We start from the raw sequence: 20,888 nt of genomic DNA, 5'->3' as shown, positions 1-20,888 counted from the left end.
GCTAGCCTCAGTGCATAGCTTCTCAAGGGGAGTACTTGGAAGGTGACCAATGAGGTACGTAGCACTTTTTGTAGGATGAGTTCTCAAACTTAATTGTCCGACCTCATGTATACATATAAAACCTAAAGAAGGAAAATGTTGTGTAAGTATAGTATTAGGAAATGTTAACCACTTTTAAAATCCTGTCTTTCAGGAAAGAACGGTGACCATTAGACGACAAACTGTAGGAGGATTTGGATTAAGCATAAAGGTAGCCTATCCTTCCAGTCTGTTCTTACAGAGGGTGTGCTATAATGCTGCATTTTCATGTATTTTAATTTTTGACTGATTAATTATTAGACAAGAATGGCTATAGCAAACTTCTCAATATTTGGACCTGGATGTGCATTAGGTAGGTTCTCATAGAACCATGGCCGCCTTTTGATTTAGAAATTTTACAAAAATATTTGGAAATTTTACCTTAGCTGCCATTGAATATAACTCATTAAGTTCATTTAGTTTAATCTAAAATACTAAATATGGTGTTTCAAAGTGCATGTCTTCCTCTAAGCAGCCAGATTAGGAAATGCTAACCTGTCAATGAATGGAGCAAGAATAAGTTTTATGCTAATAATGCCTTATTAGTTAGTTGTTAATTGTTGTCTATTCTTCTTTTTCTTTTGTTTCATTTTCTTTTTTATTCAAGAAACCAGTAAAATCTCATGTTACATTGCCAAGTATATAGGATAGACTTAATGTTTCGCATCTGATCTATTATAAAAAATAATATCTTTTTATTTCCATTTATTATTAAATTCTAAAGGGCTTTCCTTTCTGTATATTGTTGACCATTAAAGATGTACCACACCTGCAATTACATCATTGAAGCAAAACAGAAATTTTGAAAGTATGGGAAATTATATAAATATTGGAAAGGTTAACTCAATGACTTTGAATGCCTTTTAGAAACCCATACCTCTGCTAGATAAATGAAATTTAACTTGCTTGTTTGGTTAGTCATTTTCCTTATGCAGGGTGAACATCATACATCTCAAGTATATATTTCATGAAATTTTAACACAGATCAAATTATGTATGCTTAGAAAGTGGAACTCAATATTTGGAACTACAGCTTTAGTCAACATTATGACAATGACTCAGAAAATTGATCAATGTGGAATAGTATTGTGTTGTCAAGTGATAAAAATATTACTACATAAAATGTTAGGTTTAAAATATATTTGTACTCTCACTTTATCTATCATCAAGTAAGACCCAGGAGACATACAGAACAAGTTATAGGATTTATGATGGAAACTATGCTGTGGGAATTCCATCATCCGATAGACAAGTTTTGTTGGTTTGTTTGTTTTTATTTTTAACCAATATATTTGTTGAGATTGCTCTGAAAGATTTAATGGCATTGTTACCAGAGCATGGACTCCCCTCGGTGTGGTGTCCAGGTTCTTGGTATCCTAAACAAAGAATTGAGAGGGACACGAAATGGAAGTGGTGAAAGAGCAGTTTATTAGAAGCAAAACCATACTCCAAAGGGATAGAAGCAGACCCGAGCAAAAGAGTGGCTCAGCGCCCTGACTGGTGAAGACTTGGTAGTTTTATTTATTTCTCTTCCACAATGGGCTGTTCCTCCTTGGGTGTGGAGCCTCTTGATTGGTACTTATGATTGACAGGAGACTTTACATCATCTTTTCAGACTTGCATGTTTCTTCCCATAATTCAGTCTGTTATAATGATATTAAGGAACATCCAGGTATAGGTATGAGATTATAATGATAGTATAATGAGGGCTAGGTGGAATGAAGGTCACTGCAACCCTTACTGCGCAGGCATGAGTGATGGGTCTAATCTAATCAGGTATTTTATATCCTTTAGCTTCCTCATAGTGGTTAGTCTGCCTCAGGGACAGGAGTGGATCCCTCTGCCAAGTAACTGGGCCAGGCAGGCACAGGGCCCAAAGTAAACAGGACCATTGAAACTGGTATGCATAGTAAATGTATAGTAAACCAAGTCGTTAATGTTTGGTTTGAGGGTTGAGAAGCAAAGAAAAGAAAATCTTTCAAAAAGTCCCAAGCTAACCACACTGTGAAATCGAATTACACTAGAGGTTTAAATCTCAAAATAGAAGATATAGTGTCACCCTTACACCTATTTATACTGAAGAGTTATTTTTAGAGCTTTCCATTTTAATTTTCTCAATACTTACCCCTGACCTTTGCTTTTCTGTTTTTTAAACTACCTTTTATTCTGTTAATGTATTTCAAAATATGATTATTTATTTTAAATTACAATGTTATTATACAAATCCTTGTTTCCTTTGCTCTGTCACATGTAAATTGGATAAACCACGGTGTTTATCTACTCGCACTATTTTCTTTAGATGTGAGAATTTAAAATATATATGTTATATATGTTTTAATATTATTTTATATTAATAGTTATATATTGATAGTTTATACAGTACGATTATATTATGTAATATGTTATATTATACAATGTAATTAGATTTATATTTTATATTATAAATTATATATATAAAATGAACAGTTTAAGAAAATATTCTAGGTTAAATGCAGAATTATTATTTTAATGTTGATCATTTATTTATCTACCTATGTATCTATTGCTGGAGTAATTTCAGTCAGCTATAACTATGCACATAATATATAAATATATATTTTATCCTTATTTGTTTCATTTAAGTAATTACTACTGACACACGCTGGAGATTGTTATAAGTGGGAATTATTATTTAAAACCGTGAATATCTCAACTAGCGATAAAAGAAGGAAAAGCATATGTTAGACAATTGAAAAGACATTTACCAATATAGTTAAGACTCTTGTAGGTGTTCCTGAATTTTACTGTACTCAGAAAATGTAGTGCTGTTATTTCAGTTTTACCTTCCCTAAAACTCTTTTTTAAAAATTGGTTGAAAGATAACAAGATGTCCTTTTTGGTCAGCAAATACTAAAATACTCTAACATGTGGTATTAGAAGTCTAGGCTAGTTGACCACGCTCCATACTCCTGACAAATCTTGGCTTCTGGGACCTTCCTGCCACTCTCACCATTGTACATGGCAGTAATTCCTCAGATGTCCCATGTGGCAGTCAGTGCTACAAAAGAAAGTTGATAGCCAACATCACAGAAGCGTTTTATATAGCATCTCTTCTAGTGCTTTATTTATTAACATCCCTCAGTAGTATGATGTCTCTGAAGCTGTTAATTAAGCCTGATGTCACCTGCCCATGTACAACACTGTTCTTGCTCCCAAACACTCTCTCCAGCCAGAGATTCCCCTGGAGGGGTGAAGAAGTAAAAGTCAGCCTTTACCCCTTTTATTTTTCTTTGCCTTATTAATGAGATAACTTTGAAACTTCTGTGACAAAAAAATGTGCAGGTGACTTAGAGACTGAGACAGTTATATGTCTCTACACTTGAGTTCTAGGTCTTCAATTTGACATCTTCCCTTGAAGGCCAAATGCCAGACATGACAGTGCCCATTGAGGAAGGTTTCCACTTCAAAATTTCCTAATATCCCAAAGATTAAGAGGAAATAATATATTTAATGTAAATGAAAGAAATATTTATTAGATTTAAATGATAAAAATATAATTTAAGTAAGTTTTAATGCACTTTCTTTTCAAATTTTGTCCACTTCCCTTTCTGTTATTGTTTTGTTTTTTTTTCACCTTAAGAAATTTTTTGGTTTGCATTGTAAGAATTTTTTTTTACAGATTCTGAGACTCTCTTTTGAGAATCATAGTTATTATTTTTAGAATCATGTCTAAAGATGCTAAACCCTCAATTTGAAACACAGTCATCCAAAAAATGTTTCTACATCAATTACATTGAGATTCAATACAGAAATCACACAATTATCTTCTTAGACAAATTTACAGTATACATTCCTAAAATCCCATCATTTTGTAATGGTAGTATTTTACCATGCAAAGGTGGAGACCAAAATTACCTATATATACATGTTAATTCTAAACTATGAAAACAAGAATCACGCACACACACACGCACACACACAGCCAAGGACATCTGAGCACATAACAGTTTTGTACTGATGCATCATAAGGTAAAGCAGATGTCATGAAGAGAGGAGGTGACACACACAAAGCTGACTTTCTTGCTCCCGTGTTCCCATCCTCTGGTTTAAATGAATTGTCTTCATCTCCTAAAAATGAAAGGAATTGTTTTTTACCGCTGGGGAGTATGTACATCCATGAATCACAACTTGTTTCTTTGCTTTTTTGTCTCATGTTGTAGTTATTTTTTCACTGCAGCAGTTAACAAATCTAGAAGGAACAGATATGCAACTGAACCAGAGTGCAATGAAATGAAATTTGGAAGCGTGGTGCACATATTCTGATCCTGGCACAGCCCTCATTGCCTTTAAATGACCTTTCATCCACATGCTCTACAACCTCAAAGAAGCGAGAAATTCTTGCCATGCTTTCTGATCAGAAACTTAGTAATGAATCATTTCTAGGGCTTGTTGCACTGCAATCATACCTGCTCTCAGTCTTCCCAGATTTATTTTTAATAAATAAGAATTATTATTCTTATTTGTACTCTTGTGCTGCTCATATTGAAGAGCCATTCTCATATTGAAACCAGAGGGCAACCGAGACTGGGGCTTGTGTTTTTTTCGCCACTCAGCCAATAGACTGACACAGGAGTTGGGCTATAGGATAAGCATTTATTGTTAGAGCACAGGTGATTGGAGAAGGCAGCACGTTAACACCTTCAAAAACTGCCTTAACATTCTCAGACTGTCTTACGGTCAGACTGTCTTAAGGAAAACTCTGGGTGTTCCTCCAGAGGATACATGATGGTTCTGTGGGTCTGCATGGAGCTTTCCCTTCAGCAACATGGTTCTCTGGTGGTGTCAGCAACCCAGGAACAATGATGGGAATAGCCTGGAAAGAATGCTAGACAATAGAGATTGTACCTAAGGGTATTTATCGATTGTAAGTTTCAGAATAATTTTCTGAAACAGGGACCTGGGACAGGGGACAATCTGAACTCAAGTTGCAAGAAGATAATCTGTTACTAAGCTATAGGTCAAGGAAACGTGAGGTTGGGGATGCAGCGAGGCCTTTACTACAGGGGTCCCAACCAGGCCCTGCTTCAATATCTACTGTAACTTTGCTTTATTTATTTATTTTATTTTTGACAATTCTTGATTAAAACATCCCTCAGAAGTCACAAACTTGTGTGTGTGTGTGTGTGTGTGTGTGTGTTCTTTTATTAGTTTTTGGTTTTGTTTGCCCTTCAGTAAGTGTCAAGCTCTTGTATTTGCATTTTTAAATCTCCCAATAGTCACTCTCCAAAAACTGAACAAAAGAATTACTAAACTTTCCACTTGCAATCACATATTATTCTCGGTTCTCAGACTGAAACTGCTTCTTTGAAACTCTCAGATTCATCAGGCAAGCTGGTATATATTCTCAGTTTTCCTGAAGGACTTCCCTATTTGTATTGATCTTGCACATGACCTCTGGGCTCCTGTCTAATTCTTCAAGTTGCTTCACCACTCATATTGGCATTTTCTGGGTCTTGCTCCCACCTCTGGGGCTCGGCCTCATTTCCCTTACAGCTCTCCTGCCCTCTGGCCCTCCTGTAGACTTCTTCTGTTAAGTGCTCATCTTCCTTGTCTGGATCGTTCTGATACTTACTGTTTTAAAACGTAACTTAATGTTTCTATCACTACACACCAAATAGTTATCAAGTTTTTGCATCATTGGACCCAATATTTTGTATTTTTGCCTCATTCTTCTTATGCAGATTAGCATGTGAGACATTTTTTTATCTTCCATATCTTTTACAATACAATACCATACATGTACATATTTTTAAATACCTCTGGTCATTGTCATTTAAAAAATCACCTTTTAGAGAAATGATGTTTTGAATATTATTAATAGAAAAATATTTTATGGAGTATTTTCTAACAGACAAGTTTTCTAATGTAAACAATAAGTTAGCCAAGTTCATCAAGGAAATGTTTGCAATCAAAAGTGATTTATATGTGGAAGCTTTCACTTTGCAACAATAAAAAATGAAATTATAACTATTATTATCATTAAAATTGTATCATATATGAACAATAATTGCTAATATTTATTAACTGATCTTTAAGCATCATATTCTGAGGTAAATACTTTATATTCTGTTTCATTTGGTTTTTACTATCATCAGAGTATCTAACTAATTATTGTTATCCCTCTACAAATAATGAGATTAAGTATTAAGAAGTTAAGTTGTCACTGGTGACTACAAGGCTCACAGTCTATGCTGCAGTCTCTCCCTGCAAGTCAGGAAACTAATTCCTGACAGACAGACTCTCAGAACCCCAGGATCTACCTGGCACTGACTGAGGCCTCCATGGTAGCCATGGCACAAGTGAAGCACAGAGCACGCAAGGTGTTAAATGCCTTTCAATATGCTCTTTACTCAAACATTAATCATCAATACGCCAAACAGTAAAGCACACAGAGTAGTACCATAATTTAGTAAAATAGAGTAACGAACCAGTCCCAAAGTCAATCAGAGTCCTGGTGGAGTGAGGAAGAGTGACTAGTCTGTCAGGTTCATCCAGCAGAGGTTCGGCCTGAGTGGAGCAGAGCCGAGTGGAGGGTTCTTAGAGCAGAGCAGAGTGGCAGCGTGGTCATTTCTCAATTGAGACCGCTCTCTGAGCTGCAAAAGTCCTCAGTTCTTGTGCAGTTCTGAGTGCCTTCCTGATGTTACCTTATAGGGGCAGCCAGCTGACCACCCTGACATCATCATATCTTCAGTAGCAGACCTTTGGGGGTATAGCTGGTTATACCCAATTACCAGGGCAACTGGGCAGCTCCCTGGGCTTTGTCTACTAAGTTCTTTGTGCATGTCCAAAATGGAGTTACTCTTGCTCATTCAATATGGAGTCACTCTTGCTCACACAAAACTCATTCTAACAGCTTCCAGGGGCACTCTACACATAAGTTAACTTACTCATTATTGTAAGTGGCAGAGCTGCGCCTCAACCCCATGCAAACCTGATGACAAAGCCCTTTCTCTTAATAACTATACAGATATAAAACCTAAACTAAATTATCTCTAAACACTTTATTTGGGAAAAAACAAAAAATGTTTCTTATCAAAGTTATTTACAATCAGGTTTATTTAAAACTAAAATAAATGGATTAAAATGTCCAGGATCAAGCAAATGATTTCTTAATAAGAAGTCCTGAGTTTTATTAGTGTCAAATTTACGAAATAAAAATGTACACCTTCATTGTAGCTGTAATGAATTTCTGTCATTAATTTATTAATCATTTTAGGGCAAAACTCTTTAAATATCAACTATTGATATAAGTACACACACACATTTGCATACATTTCTCCCCATTTTGTCCCCTTGCTTTTTTCTTCTTAAGTCTGATTTATCTGTTTCCACCAGTGATAACATGGATACCTACCACCATAGAAATAGGCAGGTGATGAAGCTTACATTGAAGATTATGATTTAGTCCCCAAAATCAGTAAAGATCACTGACAAATTATTATTTGAAAAATTATTTTTTAATTAAATAGCCTTTTGAGATATAATTACCACACAACTTACCCATTTAAAGTGTACAATTCAATGTTTTTTATTATATTCATAGACGTGTGTGTAGAGGAGAGGGAGAATCCTCCCCCCCTCCCCACACACACACCTTCTTAAGTACTTAAGGCAAGATTTATAATAAAATTGTCATAAGACCAGAACAACAGGAGAAAAACCAATTTAATACATGCTCAAGGGAGAATCACAATATGATGCTCAGATAGTAAAATGAGGCTCACAGAAATGGTGAAACCAGGTAACTTTTTATTCTTTTTAGACAAAGAAACAATACATTTGTCATAAATTGACAGGACAAGGAAAGTTAGTATTCATTACAAAGGAATCAAAGCAATGTTTGGATATTTCTTAGTGAAGAATCTAAACAAAGTTTGGGTTTGGGTAGTAACTTAGCAAAGGTAGTACAAGATTTGTTTATACAAACTTTTCAACTCTAAATTCTTTTAACTCGTGATAAAGTTGTCTCTCAAATCCGAAAAGCAAGGAGGGCACTTAACAAATGTGAGATTTGTCTCACCCTTAAGGAGACAGAGAGGTCAGGGTTTTCTTCTTGCAAGCATAGTTTCTTAAGTAACTTTAATTCAAAATAATCAATATGCTATTATGGGATGTCTTGTGGCAGCCTGCCCTGGGCTCCAACATGTACAATCATCATTTCACTCTATTTTACAATATATTCAGCAGCTCAGAAAAAATATATATCCGTTAGCTATTACTCCTTTACCTCCCTGTCTTCCTGTCTTAGCTCTAAGCAACTACTAGTCTCTTTCTTTCTCTATAGATTTCCCATTTTGGACTTTTATGAAGGCAGTCATATAGTTTGTGGGAAAGATTATTAATTTTTGTCAAAAATGTCAATGTAAGAATATCCAAACCTGTAGAGAATTTTTATAATAATCTATTTGAGTTGAATAGAGGATACACCTGGAAGCAAGATCTCAACATACTAGAAAAATGCTGAAAGACTGTTTGACGAGAAATGACAGTTTGCAGTTTCTTTTATGCATTTGGAATTAAGGAGGGAATTGAAGGAAGATTGCAAAAAGGTAGGAGAAGGCAAGGTGGAGACTGGACTATAGGATAGTTAATAAGATTATGTATTCTCTTGAAGGTGGTCATGCTTTAGAAAGAAGGATCTGAAAGAGCCATTTCAAAGGTGTGTTAACCTAGATGCACAGAAACAATGGTCAGGGCTTGCTTAAGGCAAAGATAAACTTTTACTAAAAAGTTATATGCCTGAGGTGCGACTACCCACCATGACCTGCCCAGTTAGGAATTTATGATCTGATCACCCTGTGAGGTTACTTTCTGGAGAACCCCTTTTTCATCCACAAAACCAAAATAAGTGATTTTGGCAGCTAAGTGTGGGATACAAATAGATTAAGGATAGTTGCCCATATTCTTTCAGGTGATCTTCCTTAGTTGCTTCTTCCATACCTGTTCACTGGGCTCTTAAGTCTAATAACTGTGTTGTTACCTGTTTACCAGTATTTTCTTTACTTTAAATGAATATATAATGGTGGAGTCTATGCATCTTTTTTCTTCCAGAGCCCAGAATATGACTGATTGATTGATTGATTGATTGAAATAAAAAAATATATACATATTGCATTGAAAAGATTTATTTGGCACAGTTGTCAATCATCAAAAACATTCTGGAGTTCATTTGAATGAATTGCAGGGTTATACTGGCAAAATCATTGTATAGAGTCCTGCTCAAAATGCTTTTAGATGGGACTTTATATCTGGTTCCTATAAGGCTAGCTGTAACATTAACTATGGTTTGTAAAAAGACTATTACAAAATTGAGTAATGTATGCTTTAATATTTTCTGGGATGCATGTTAGAATGTCACCTCTATTTTCCTAATCTTGATTTTACACTGGAATAATAGAGTTCAATTAATTCATTATTCTCCAAACCATGATCCTGAGCCACACTCTGGTCTAAGAACAGGCTGGAGAGAAGCTGACAAAGGGAACCCTGCCTTTGACCTTAGGGCCTTTATACTCTAGTGGCAAAGTAGAATTTGATGAAATTTCAATGTAAAGAAATGTAAATCACAGCCACGATTTGAGCTACAGAATTACTTCAAGTAAAGAGTTGTTGAAGGAGTGGGGCACTTCAGCTGAAATCTTAAATATGAGCAGGAGTTTAGCTGGTTAAAAGTAAAGAAAGAAATGCTTTCCTGGAAGACAGGACAATATATGTTGACCTCCCTTAGTGCTCAGAGTGATGAAGGTACAGGATGAAGCTGCAGAAGAAAAATGAGGCCACATGAGAGAAGGTTGTTAAGCATTCTGGTTTTTATTATAAGTGTAAGGGGAAGTCTATCATCTGTTTTAAACAGGGTGAGTCACATTATTAGATTACTGCTGGGAAAACCTCAAATTTTCCCATTTAAGTCCAGAACTAAATCTAATTAATTTCAATAGAGTTGGATTGCTCTCACATTTCATCTAATAAATGAAGGTACTGTGATTTTAAGTTACAATTTTTACCTCCTGAGTGCTGTCTTAAATTTTTCTAATTAATCATAAAGTCATTTTCCAAAAATAGTTTAAAATTTTTCTCAGAGCGCCAAATGTCTGAATAAAAAAATAAATAAATAAATAAAATACCTTTGAGCACAAACCATTCAGATTTCGGGAGAAATTTTATATGTAAAATAAAAGTGTTGACAAAATAGGGGTTATTTATATCTTGTCATTAAAAGATACTTATAAATCTAAGTGTTTAGGGAAGAATGGCATTACTGAGTTGACATTCAGAAAGTTGCAATCTCAACAGCCTTTTCTCTAGACAGACATCAGGGAGAGGTTTCCCACCCTCTTATCACTGTAACTTGCATTACAAATCTAAGGACTAAGATAAACTTTGGACTCAATAATGCAAGGAGAGAAAATTGTGAAAAAAACAGCTACAGAAAAATACTCCGATGACAGCCATACAGCAAGAGTGACATAAACAATGTCATCGTTTACCCTAAAATATCTGTATGGTTTTGCTTCCTCTTTTTTTGTCACCTAAAACTTCTTCAATGGATGATTCATTTTAGTTGACCAGCTTTTTCTTCTAAAAAAATGGAGATGCATTCTTAAAAAATCTTTCCAATTTCCAAGTATGTCTAGAAACTGTCAGTGACCACGAACATTTGATTTCATTGTACACCTTTTTAGTTATCATAGACGCAAAGGGTCCATTTGCCTGTGTGCATCCAAGCTAAAAAAGACAGAAGCAGGAGTTTGCAGCAAAGAAAGTAAAAGTTAAGGAGTTGGTGTCAAGCCCAGAGACACAGGTGAGCTAGTGCTCTCAAAAACCTGGCTGCCTCTTGGCTTCATGCAGCTAGGTTATATAAGGGAAAAATCATTAATCATGGTTACTGTAGGACTTGGGGTCGTCGGCTCTACTGATTGGTCGGGGTTAAGGCAGGGAGCAATTGATCATAGCTTCAGGTCCTGGTGTCAGTCCTGGCATTCGGTCCAGTTCCAAGGGGATGTGGTCCGTGGGGCCGGTCTCTTTTCATGAGTCTGGAGCTAAAACACAACTGAAGCGAAGGTGTTGTCTTTGTTTTATTAAAACCTTATTCTAGTACAAAGTTTGGTTATTGTATCTTGGTCATGGTTGATAAACTTGAAGCTTTATTCTTGAGTGAGTTTGATGCTGACCAGAATCTAATGTCCTAAGGACTTACTGATTAAAAGGAATGGACATAGAGTATACGCACAAGTAGGAGGATCTGAGGGAAAGAATGCAAGAGAGGTATGTAGTTCTATCAGCTAAACAAAGCAAGCGTGGATTAAAGCAGAACGCATGCTAAAGGAATGAAGTTCATGTGTGGTTACATTATCTTCTACTAAAAATCATTCCTCAATGCATTTGAAGATTCAAACAATTTTAAGCTGGCAAAGCCTTAGACTTCATTTATTCATTCACTCAGTTATTCCACAAACATTTCAAAGATAAAAAGTAAAAACATTATCCCACGCACTACGGTTACATCAATGGACACAACAGATTGCCGAAAAATTCAATGCCTTCATGGAACTTGCATTCTAGTTAGGGATGGAGGAAGGAGAAAGAAAACAAATAATAAATGTAAGAAATGAATAAAGAAAATAGATTAGAAACTGGTAAGTATGATGGAAAAGAATAGAACAGAATGTAGGGGATTGTGAATTTGGAATCCTAACTAGTAAATATTAAGAGACTTGGAATAGATTAATACTAACATTTTTACTATTTAATGTCATACAATTTTACTCATAAATCTTAATAGACTACATTACAATAATAGCTACATTTTATTTATTTTAGTTTTTACTGTGTGCTAAATAAGCACTCAGTTCCACCACACTATCAGTCAAAAATCACTATCCTTTTGATCAGATGAGAGATTATCTTAGACAGTGCTCATTAAGGACATACAGACTAAAAGGCAAAAGCAAAGTTAGAAGCCAAAGCAGCTTATGCCAGAGACTTTCTTCACTGAATTAGTGAGGGTGGGTGGAGGAATATTGGGTTGGTGGGAAATAGAAAAGGTTAATTGAGTAGTGGGTTTCAATTTCAACTTGAGTAAGACAGTTTTCAATATTTTATTTTTCATGTCTCTTCTTAATATTCCAGAAGTAGAAAGAACTACTTTCCAAGCAAAAGTCGAATATCACCACTTTTCTCAACAACTACTGCTTATCTGCTATTTAAGTATTTTGGTAATTCAGTGTTAAAAATAGACATTCATGGAGGATAGATGTCTATTGTAAAATAATTTATTGTCCTTACCAAAAAGAGGCTTAGAAAGTTTATTTATTCTGAAGATAAACTCCAGTGGAATTATATCACCTTTTCAACCGTATGTTAAAAGTGCTATACTTCTTTTCCACATGACGTTTTATTCTTTAATGCACAAATTGACTTTTCGATTATTGCTTTCAACTGTCTCAACTCTGTAATATAGAAACAATTTTTGTGTAGTTATTTCAGGGATTTATTTTATTTCATTATACATAAATTCAGCTAACTTATTTTTGTTTTGATTTTCATATCTCATTTTGTTAATTAGACAAAGCAGTGCTACAGTATTCTTGCCATTTTATTTTACTCTATTAATTGTTTAGTATGTGTTTCCACATGAAAAGGAATATAATGCTAATTTAAAAAATGCAGACTATCCCTTCCACACCATGCATATGCACACTCTGATTTCATCGATTTGTTCAGATAGAGGTCTCTTTAGTCACTTAGCATGCAAAGGGGCTGTGCTTGGTCACCTGCATAGAACAACTTAGGCATATAGTGGAAACACATGATTATCAAGTATTTGGAGCCCTAAATAAGAATTTCTATAATGGACATCTCTGTTCCACATTGAAGAAAATACCCATTTAACTCATTATCATTTTTTATTAGGAAAATGAAAACTTTCAAAGCCATCTATTATTAATTATTGGATGTTATAGTGAAATTCTGAACAGGTAGATAAGTTTCTTGAGAACAATATCTACTTAGTAAAAAAATTCCACAAGTTTATTTAAATTGTATCTAATCTTCATTAATATACTATTCATAGCCTCAAGTTCCTAACTAGACGCTGCATTTTTATTTTTTCAGATTAAAAAGAACCATATATGTTTTTTGTTTTCTTTTCAGGGAGGAGCAGAACATAACATTCCAGTTGTCATTTCAAAAATCTCCAAAGAACAAAGAGGTAATGGGTTAAGAGAATTATACAGTAGCCATTCTTTGTAAGTCATTGTTATTGAAGAACAAGATGATATTATGAGTCATAAATATGTGATTGACTAGTTCCAGCTTCCCCATGACCAGGCATTAAGTGGATGAGTCTGATTCCTGAGTCTAGACTCTTTATTACTCTAGGGAAAGACTTCTGTCATGGAAGAGCAAAACTGAAAGATAACAGAGCATGTGATTATATGAATAAGGGACTGCATAACTTTAGTTTCATTAAACAAACAAACAATGAACATATCTGATGATAACAAGTCACATCAAGTGTAAACTATTTTAATGTATATTATTTTCTGTTCTCATATGAAATTTAACTCAGCCCTCCCTATAAAATTGTATCTAGGGAAAACAATGAAGATGTAAAGTAACTGTATCAATGATTGACATTTATAAGACAATCTAATGTTTAAAAGAAAGTTGGAGGTGATTCTATGACTGATGGATTGAATGTTTAGATCTAAACTTTTTCATAAATACCTTAAAATTATAAGCACATGAGAAAATTTAATCATTCTTCCAGAAGAGTCACTTTTTTCTTTTCTTTTTTTTTAAGCAACTGTAAGATATAAAATGGTAGAACTAAATGGAAATATCTCAGTTTGTGTTTTAATATTTGGGCTGAGTCATAGAATTGTTTTGCATTTCTATTCTTCGTGGGTCTTTTAAGACGATATCCATATCAAGCATTTATATTTTTTCTGTTTATCAGTTTTGATATTATTTAATTTAAAAAACTCCTCTGTATGAAGAAAATAGTTGATGCATAACAATTGTCCTCTTCCATTCATAGCGGAACTTTCAGGACTACTCTTTATTGGGGATGCAATTCTGCAGGTATGCATTTTACCATTATTCCTTTATGTGTAACCAAAACATAAAGTTATTTCACATTATACCACATAAAACTGTGCTTTGTTTTCATTGCAGATAAATGGAATTAATGTGAGAAAATGCAGACATGAAGAAGTGGTGAGTTTTCTTTATTTTTCCTAATATGATTTTTCCCCACATGTAAATGAAGATTTAATACATTGCTAAAAACTATTCATTTTATTCAATAGAAAGATATGACATTTGTCCATTATGGTATCAGATTTACAAAGAACTTCTTGATTTTTTAATTGGTAGCTGTGTTGTTTGTTTGTTTGTTTCATATTAAAAACAGATCAGCGAGTACTTCCCAGGATAAAATGTATTTCAAAGAAATACCTGGGTGTGGGGGGTTTGCTATGTTTTCCCAATTTTTCTATCAATCCCTACCAACCGATGTCGACTAAGTATATCTCTACATGGAAATCATCTCTACATTTTTGCAAATGTTTATGAATTTATAAAGAATAAAATTTATGCCCATAAATTATCATACAGGAGCAGGAACAACTGGAAGATGATATAAAGATTGTGTGTGTGTGTGTGTGTGTGTGTGTGTGTGTGTGTGTGTGAAAGAGACAGAGAGAGAGAGAGAGAGAGCGAGAGAGAATTTAAATGACCTTAATCTCAAGGCAAACAGGTGGTTTAGTACTAGGCAGAATGGAAGGTTGAGGAGCTTCTGTTTGGGATGGTACGATTACATAAAAATGATACAGAAGGGAATCGGACAGTGTTAGATTCTTTGGGAAATGTTTGTCATGGTTGATTAAATACTATTTATAGAACTTTTGCTGAATTTCTGCATCAGTTCACATGGGAAGGGGTAGAGGAAAAATTATGTTTAAATGTTTATATCAAGGGTCAAACAAAATGAAAAAGACTGTAAGCCTTTTGCTTCTCACAGCTCTTATTTATTTGTTTCTTTTAATACATTGCTCCTCTGTTAAAAGCTATTTGGAAAACCCTATTCTGACATATTTACATATTTTAAACCTCAAAGAGGCAACCTGGAGTGTCTGTGAAAAAGCCACAGTTCTACAAATAATTAATATTAGAGAGCGTTCTTGATTATTAGCACTTGGAATAGTTAATCACTTGTATTCATCACTTGTCTTTGTCTTCTTACTTGGGCCACCCTATTGCCATTCTGTGACGAACTTTATGTAAAATATAAGTATGTAAGTCTTAAGTTTCCAATGAATATGTAGAGAGAAAAGCAGTGTTTTAGACAAATGAGAGAACACCATAGCACAGAGCACTCTGTTCTGCAGATTCGTGTGAATCTTAAATATTGCCATGTAAGCAAAGACATTTTAATGTTAGTCTTTTTTTTTTCCCAAAAATACAAAGTGATTTTAAACTCATACGGGGAGCAAAAACAAGTACATTCTCCTTTAGAACCACATGCTGTTAGATGGAATCATGTTTGCAGTTTTCCCTTCAGAGGCAGGCAGCATGCTTAGACAAACTGATGGAGCTTTGATTAAACTCATTAGCGTGGCATGAAAGAATGGAACTTGTTAATAATGTCATTTCTTAATAATGTTCATTCTGTTTCAAAGAAAAGGAATGTAGAATTGTATTGCAAATTATGTGTGGTCCTTCACAATAAACTTTTATTTTTTTAAGAGGTTTACCTTCATCAGCTTTGAAATGTACGTACTGATATTCTTATTTAATTTCAATCTTTCACTGTCCACCAGTGATTAGATCCTTTTGTCTTCACTATTAATTACCTAAACAAATAGACCTACTGCACCTCCATGGGACTGGGATGTTAATTAAATATTTAAGAATGGACTTACATGGGAACAAAAAAAGCAACAGAAGCTCAGAGGATGTAGCTGTTTTTAAAACAGTATGCTGATCTACCACATTGTTTATTCCAGGTCAATGATTCACATAAAGTTTTAAAGTCAGAAACAAATTGGGTGGGCATGACTATATGTTGTTTGTGCATGTGCATATAACTTTTATTAACCTACACCATTCATTGATATTGTTGGAAATTCTGCATCTGTCTCTGATCAACTTAACTCTTAGGAAGCCTTCAACAATATAGTTGTTACTTTATGTTGCAGTTGTAAGGTTTGGCTTTTGTAGAAGGGGTATTCTTTATTGTCCACTCTGGGCACTTAGAGAGAGATGGGGACGGGGGGAGAGAGAGAGAGACAGAGAGAGAGACAGAGAGACAGAGAGAGACAGAGAGAGACAGAGAGAAGGAAAGAATGAAAGTAATAGAGAGAGATGAGAGAGAGAGAGAGAGAGAGAGAGAGAGAGAGAGAGAGAGAGAATAAGGCATTGGGTAAACAGAAAGACTGATTTCTGAGCATATGGTCATACTGAGAAATATCAGGGGATAGATGGCTGTGAGGGTTGAGATTCTATGTTTTTTATGATGGGTATAAAAATAAATGAGATAAGGGTTGTACATTTATCTCTCCCTTTTAAGGTGGGTAGTTCTCATTAATGAAGAGAAAATAGCTTGTATCCTCCCAGTTGTGAAAACGTTATTATGGTCCTGTGTTAGTGTGAAGCCTTAAAGAATTCACATTTATACCTGGGCAATACTGGAAGTCTTACCAAGAAGCTTCTGGAGTTGTATGTTCTGTAGTAGTTGTGAGACATCTCACGATGCTATAAGCTACTACTGAAGGTCATCTGGACAATAGACATGATTCCCTGGATCAGAAATCTGGAAACCAAAAAGAAAAAGAAAACCCCCAAGATCTAGTTAAAGATCCCTATATCTGTGGTCACCCAGATAAGGAGTAGTTTGAGGCAGAAAGATATCCTACATGTGTATGCTTATTTTTAATATATGCTTTATATATCCTGTATATGTATGCTATGATGCCTGGGATCCCTAAAGCAGCTGCTACAGACTTGTCCTATAGAAATTATTATTCCTTTAATCAATAGTACCAATGATATACATGCGAGCAAACTCCCAGAACACTTCCTTGGGTTCCTGGTTTGGGTTATCAAAATAGCACAGGAGATAGCATATTTGATCCTTTCAGGAGTACCCATCAAAAGACAAATCTAATGCCTTCTACTGTGGTCTGAAAACCTGTGCCTCCCCCAAATTTGTATGTAGAAACCCTAATGCCAACATGATGGTATTAGGAACTGGGGCCTTTGGTATGTGCTTAGGTTCCACCCTCCTGAACAGGATTAGTGCTTTTATAAAAGAAGTTCCCCCCAGAGAGTTCCCTGGCCACTTCCCTCACGTGAATATAGAAGAATTGTCCTCACCTAAACACTCTGGCATACTGATCTTAAATTTCCAGCCTCCAGAACTGTAAGAAATAAATTTCCGATGTATGTAAACTACCCAGTCTGTGGTATTTTGTCATAGCTGCCTGGGCGAAGTAAGCCACCTTCCAAAGTGGTAAACGTTCAATCCTGAGCAAGTTAATTCAGAGATTTGGAGTTAAATTAGATGTTTTTACTTCTCTTCTCTCCTGAAACTCTATTATATGACAATAAACTGTGTTGTTGGTAAATATTTTGAAACTGGAAAGCAGATTTTCATTTCAATGGTAACTGTCCTAGAAGGTCTGGGAAAGCTGAAGCAAATGCTAATGTCTAGTAAACATTCATTACAGAACTCAGATAGGAATCTGAGCTAGCTGGGATATTAAAAGGGACAGTTGAGAACCTGTAGCTAAGAATAGGAGATTGAACAACATCCATTTATGATTAAAACACTTAATAAAATGGGTATAGAAGGAAAATACCTTAACATAATAAAGGCCATATATGACAAGCCCTCTGCTAATCTCATAATTAATGGAGAAAAACTGAAGCCCTTTGCTCTACGTTCAGGAACACGACAGGGATGTCCCCTATCACCTCTGCTTTTCAACATAGTGTTGGAAGTCCTTGCCAGAGCAATCAGGCAAGAGAAAGAAATAAAAGGCATCCAAATTGGGAATGAAGAAGTTAAATTATCACTCTTTGCAGATGACATGATGCTATATATAGAAAACCCTAAAGACTCCACCAAAAAGCTATTAGAAACAATCAACGAATACAGTAAAGTTTCCGGCTACAAAATCAACGCACAAAAGTCCATTGCCTTCCTATATACTAACAATGAAATCTCAGAAAAAGAAATACAAAAAACAATTCCTTTTGCAATTGCAGCAAAAAGAATAAAATACCTAGGAATAAACTTAACCAAGGATGTGAAAGACCTATATGCTGAAAACTATAAGACATTTTTGAAAGAAATTGAAGAAGACACAAAGAAATGGAAAGACATTCCGTGCTCATGGATTGGAAAAATCAGCATAGTTAAAATGGCCATATTACCCAAAGCAATATACAGATTCAATGCAATCCCCATCAAAATCCCAATGGCATATTTTAAAGAAATAGAACAAAAAATCATCAGATTTGTTTGGAACCACAAAAGACCCCGAATAGCCAAAGCAATCTTAAGGAAAAAGAACTATAATGGAGGTATCACACTTCCTGACTTTGGGTTGTACTACAGGGCTACAATAATCAAAACAGCATGGTATTGGCAGAAAAACAGACACATAGACCAATGGAATAGAATTGAGAACGCAGAAATAAAACCACATAAATATGGACAGATAATTTTTGACAAAGAAGCTAAAAACATACAATGGAGCAAAGACAGCCTCTTCAATAAATGGTGCTGGGAGAATTGGATAGCCACGTGCAAAAGAATGAAACTGGACTGCTATTTGTCACCATGTACCAAAATTAATTCAAAATGGATCAAAGACTTAAGCATAAGACCTGACACAATAAACTGCATAGAAGAAAACATAGGTACTAAACTTATGGACCTTGGGTTCAAAGAGCATTTTATGAACTTGACTCCAAAGGCAATGGAAGTAAAAGCTAAAATAAACGAATGGGACTATATGAAACTTAAAAGCTTCTGCACAGCAAAAGAAACCATTGTCAAAATAAAGAGGCCACCAACTGAATGGGAGAAGATTTTTGCAAACAGTGCCTCCGATAAGGGGCTAGTATCCAGAATATACAAGGAACTTATGCAACTCAACACCAAAAAAACTAACAACCCAATTGAAAAATGGGCAGAGGACTTGAAGAGACATTTCTCCAAAGAGGACATACAAATGGCAAATAGACATATGAAAAAATGCTCAACATCACTAATCATCAGAGAAATGCAAATCAAAACCACAATGAGATATCACCTCACCCCAGTCAGAATGGCTATCATCAACAAGACAAATAGTAACAAATGTTGGAGAGGCTGTGGAGAAAAAGGAACCCTCATACACTGTTGGTGGGAATGCAGACTGGTGCAGCCGTTATGGAAGGCAGTGTGGAGGTTCCTCAAAGAATTACGAATAGAATTGCCATATGACCCAGCAATCCCTCTCCTGGGTATCTACCCAAAAAATCTGAAAACATTTAGAGATAAAGACACGTGTGCTCCAATGTTCATTGCAGCCTTGTTTACGGTGGCCAAGACATGGAAACAACCAAAATGTCCTTCGATAGATGAATGGATAAAGAAGTTGTGGTATATATACACAATGGAATACTATTCGGCAGTAAGAAAAGATGATATAGGAACATTTGTGACAACATGGATGGATCTTGAGAGAGTAATGCTGAGCGAAACAAGTCAGACAGAAAAAGCAGAGAACCATGTGATTTCACTGATATGTGGTATATAAACCAAAAACAACAAAAGAACAAGACAAACAAATGAGAAACAGAAACTCATAGACACAGACAATAGTTTAGTGGTTGCCAGAGGGTAAGGGGGGCGGGGGGTGGGGGGTGGGAGATGAGGGTAAGGGGGATCGAATATATGGTGATGGAAGGAGAACTGACTCTGGGTGATGAACACACAATGGGATTTATAGATGATGTAATACAGAATTATACACCTGAAATCTATGTAATTTTACTAACAATTGTCACCCCAATAAATTTAATGAAAAAAAAAAAAAAAAGAATAGGAGATTGAGTTAGAATTCTACTAGAGTCTGAGTAGTTGGCCCCAGTAACGTCAGAGGGTGTGGGTGAAGTTCCTACTGAAATAAAGGAAGAGATATATTTTGAATAGTAAGTTTCTCGGCCTTTGCTCTTCTTTCAACTCTCAGAACACAGGCAGCAGGTTTTTGTTTGTTTTGTTTTGTTTTTGTTTTTCACTAAGAGAGGATGTTAGAAGATTCTTCTTTAGTGAAACTGATTTAAGAGAAGTAGACCACAAATTATGCAACAATACATTTGAGCTCTGCAGGCTGGGTTCCCACTAGTAATAACTCCGCAGCAGAGCTCAGTGGTGGATAAGCCATGTATCCTCTACCCAAAGACATCAATTTGCTTTTTAATGTCTCACTTGTAAATATTGGCTGATACCGTGGGATTACCAGTATTTGAATAAAATCACGCACATCAAAGGTAACGGTTAAAACAGAAAGAAAAAAAAAATGAAAGAGAGACAACACAAGGTTCAGGGGGAAACAAGGACTTAATACTCAAATATTTATAGAGAGATGGAAGAAATCATCATATAAATTAAACAGTTTAAAAGTCTATGCTATTTTATTTATTTTATTGCTCACATGGTTCCAGCTTTGGCTATCGGGAGCTCTTTCAGTTGGTTTCAGTGTTGCTTTGAAATA

General features: G+C 35.2%; 1 protein-coding gene across 9 annotated transcripts in view; it reads left to right on the top strand.

Annotated features, from left to right (window-relative positions):
- Positions 1-20,888, top strand: part of SNTG1 (syntrophin gamma 1) — an 817,517-nt gene that overhangs the window by 559,301 nt on the left and 237,328 nt on the right. For 8 of the 9 annotated variants that reach the window (XM_074318426.2, XM_019712572.3, XM_019712571.3 and 5 more), the window contains 4 exons: positions 194-250; positions 13,270-13,327; positions 14,159-14,202; positions 14,296-14,337. In XM_074318426.2, the coding sequence (XP_074174527.1) occupies positions 194-250; positions 13,270-13,327; positions 14,159-14,202; positions 14,296-14,337 (201 nt within the window). The remainder of the gene's footprint in view (positions 1-193; positions 251-13,269; positions 13,328-14,158; positions 14,203-14,295; positions 14,338-20,888) is intronic. The other variant, XM_074318425.2, reaches the window with a different exon arrangement.

The sequence above is a fragment of the Rhinolophus sinicus genome, chromosome 7, assembly GCF_057876585.1.
Source record: "Rhinolophus sinicus isolate RSI-liver-muscle chromosome 7, RSI-T2T, whole genome shotgun sequence".
NCBI classification, from domain to species: domain Eukaryota; kingdom Metazoa; phylum Chordata; class Mammalia; order Chiroptera; family Rhinolophidae; genus Rhinolophus; species Rhinolophus sinicus.
This window is presented reverse-complemented; position numbering and strand designations above follow the sequence as displayed.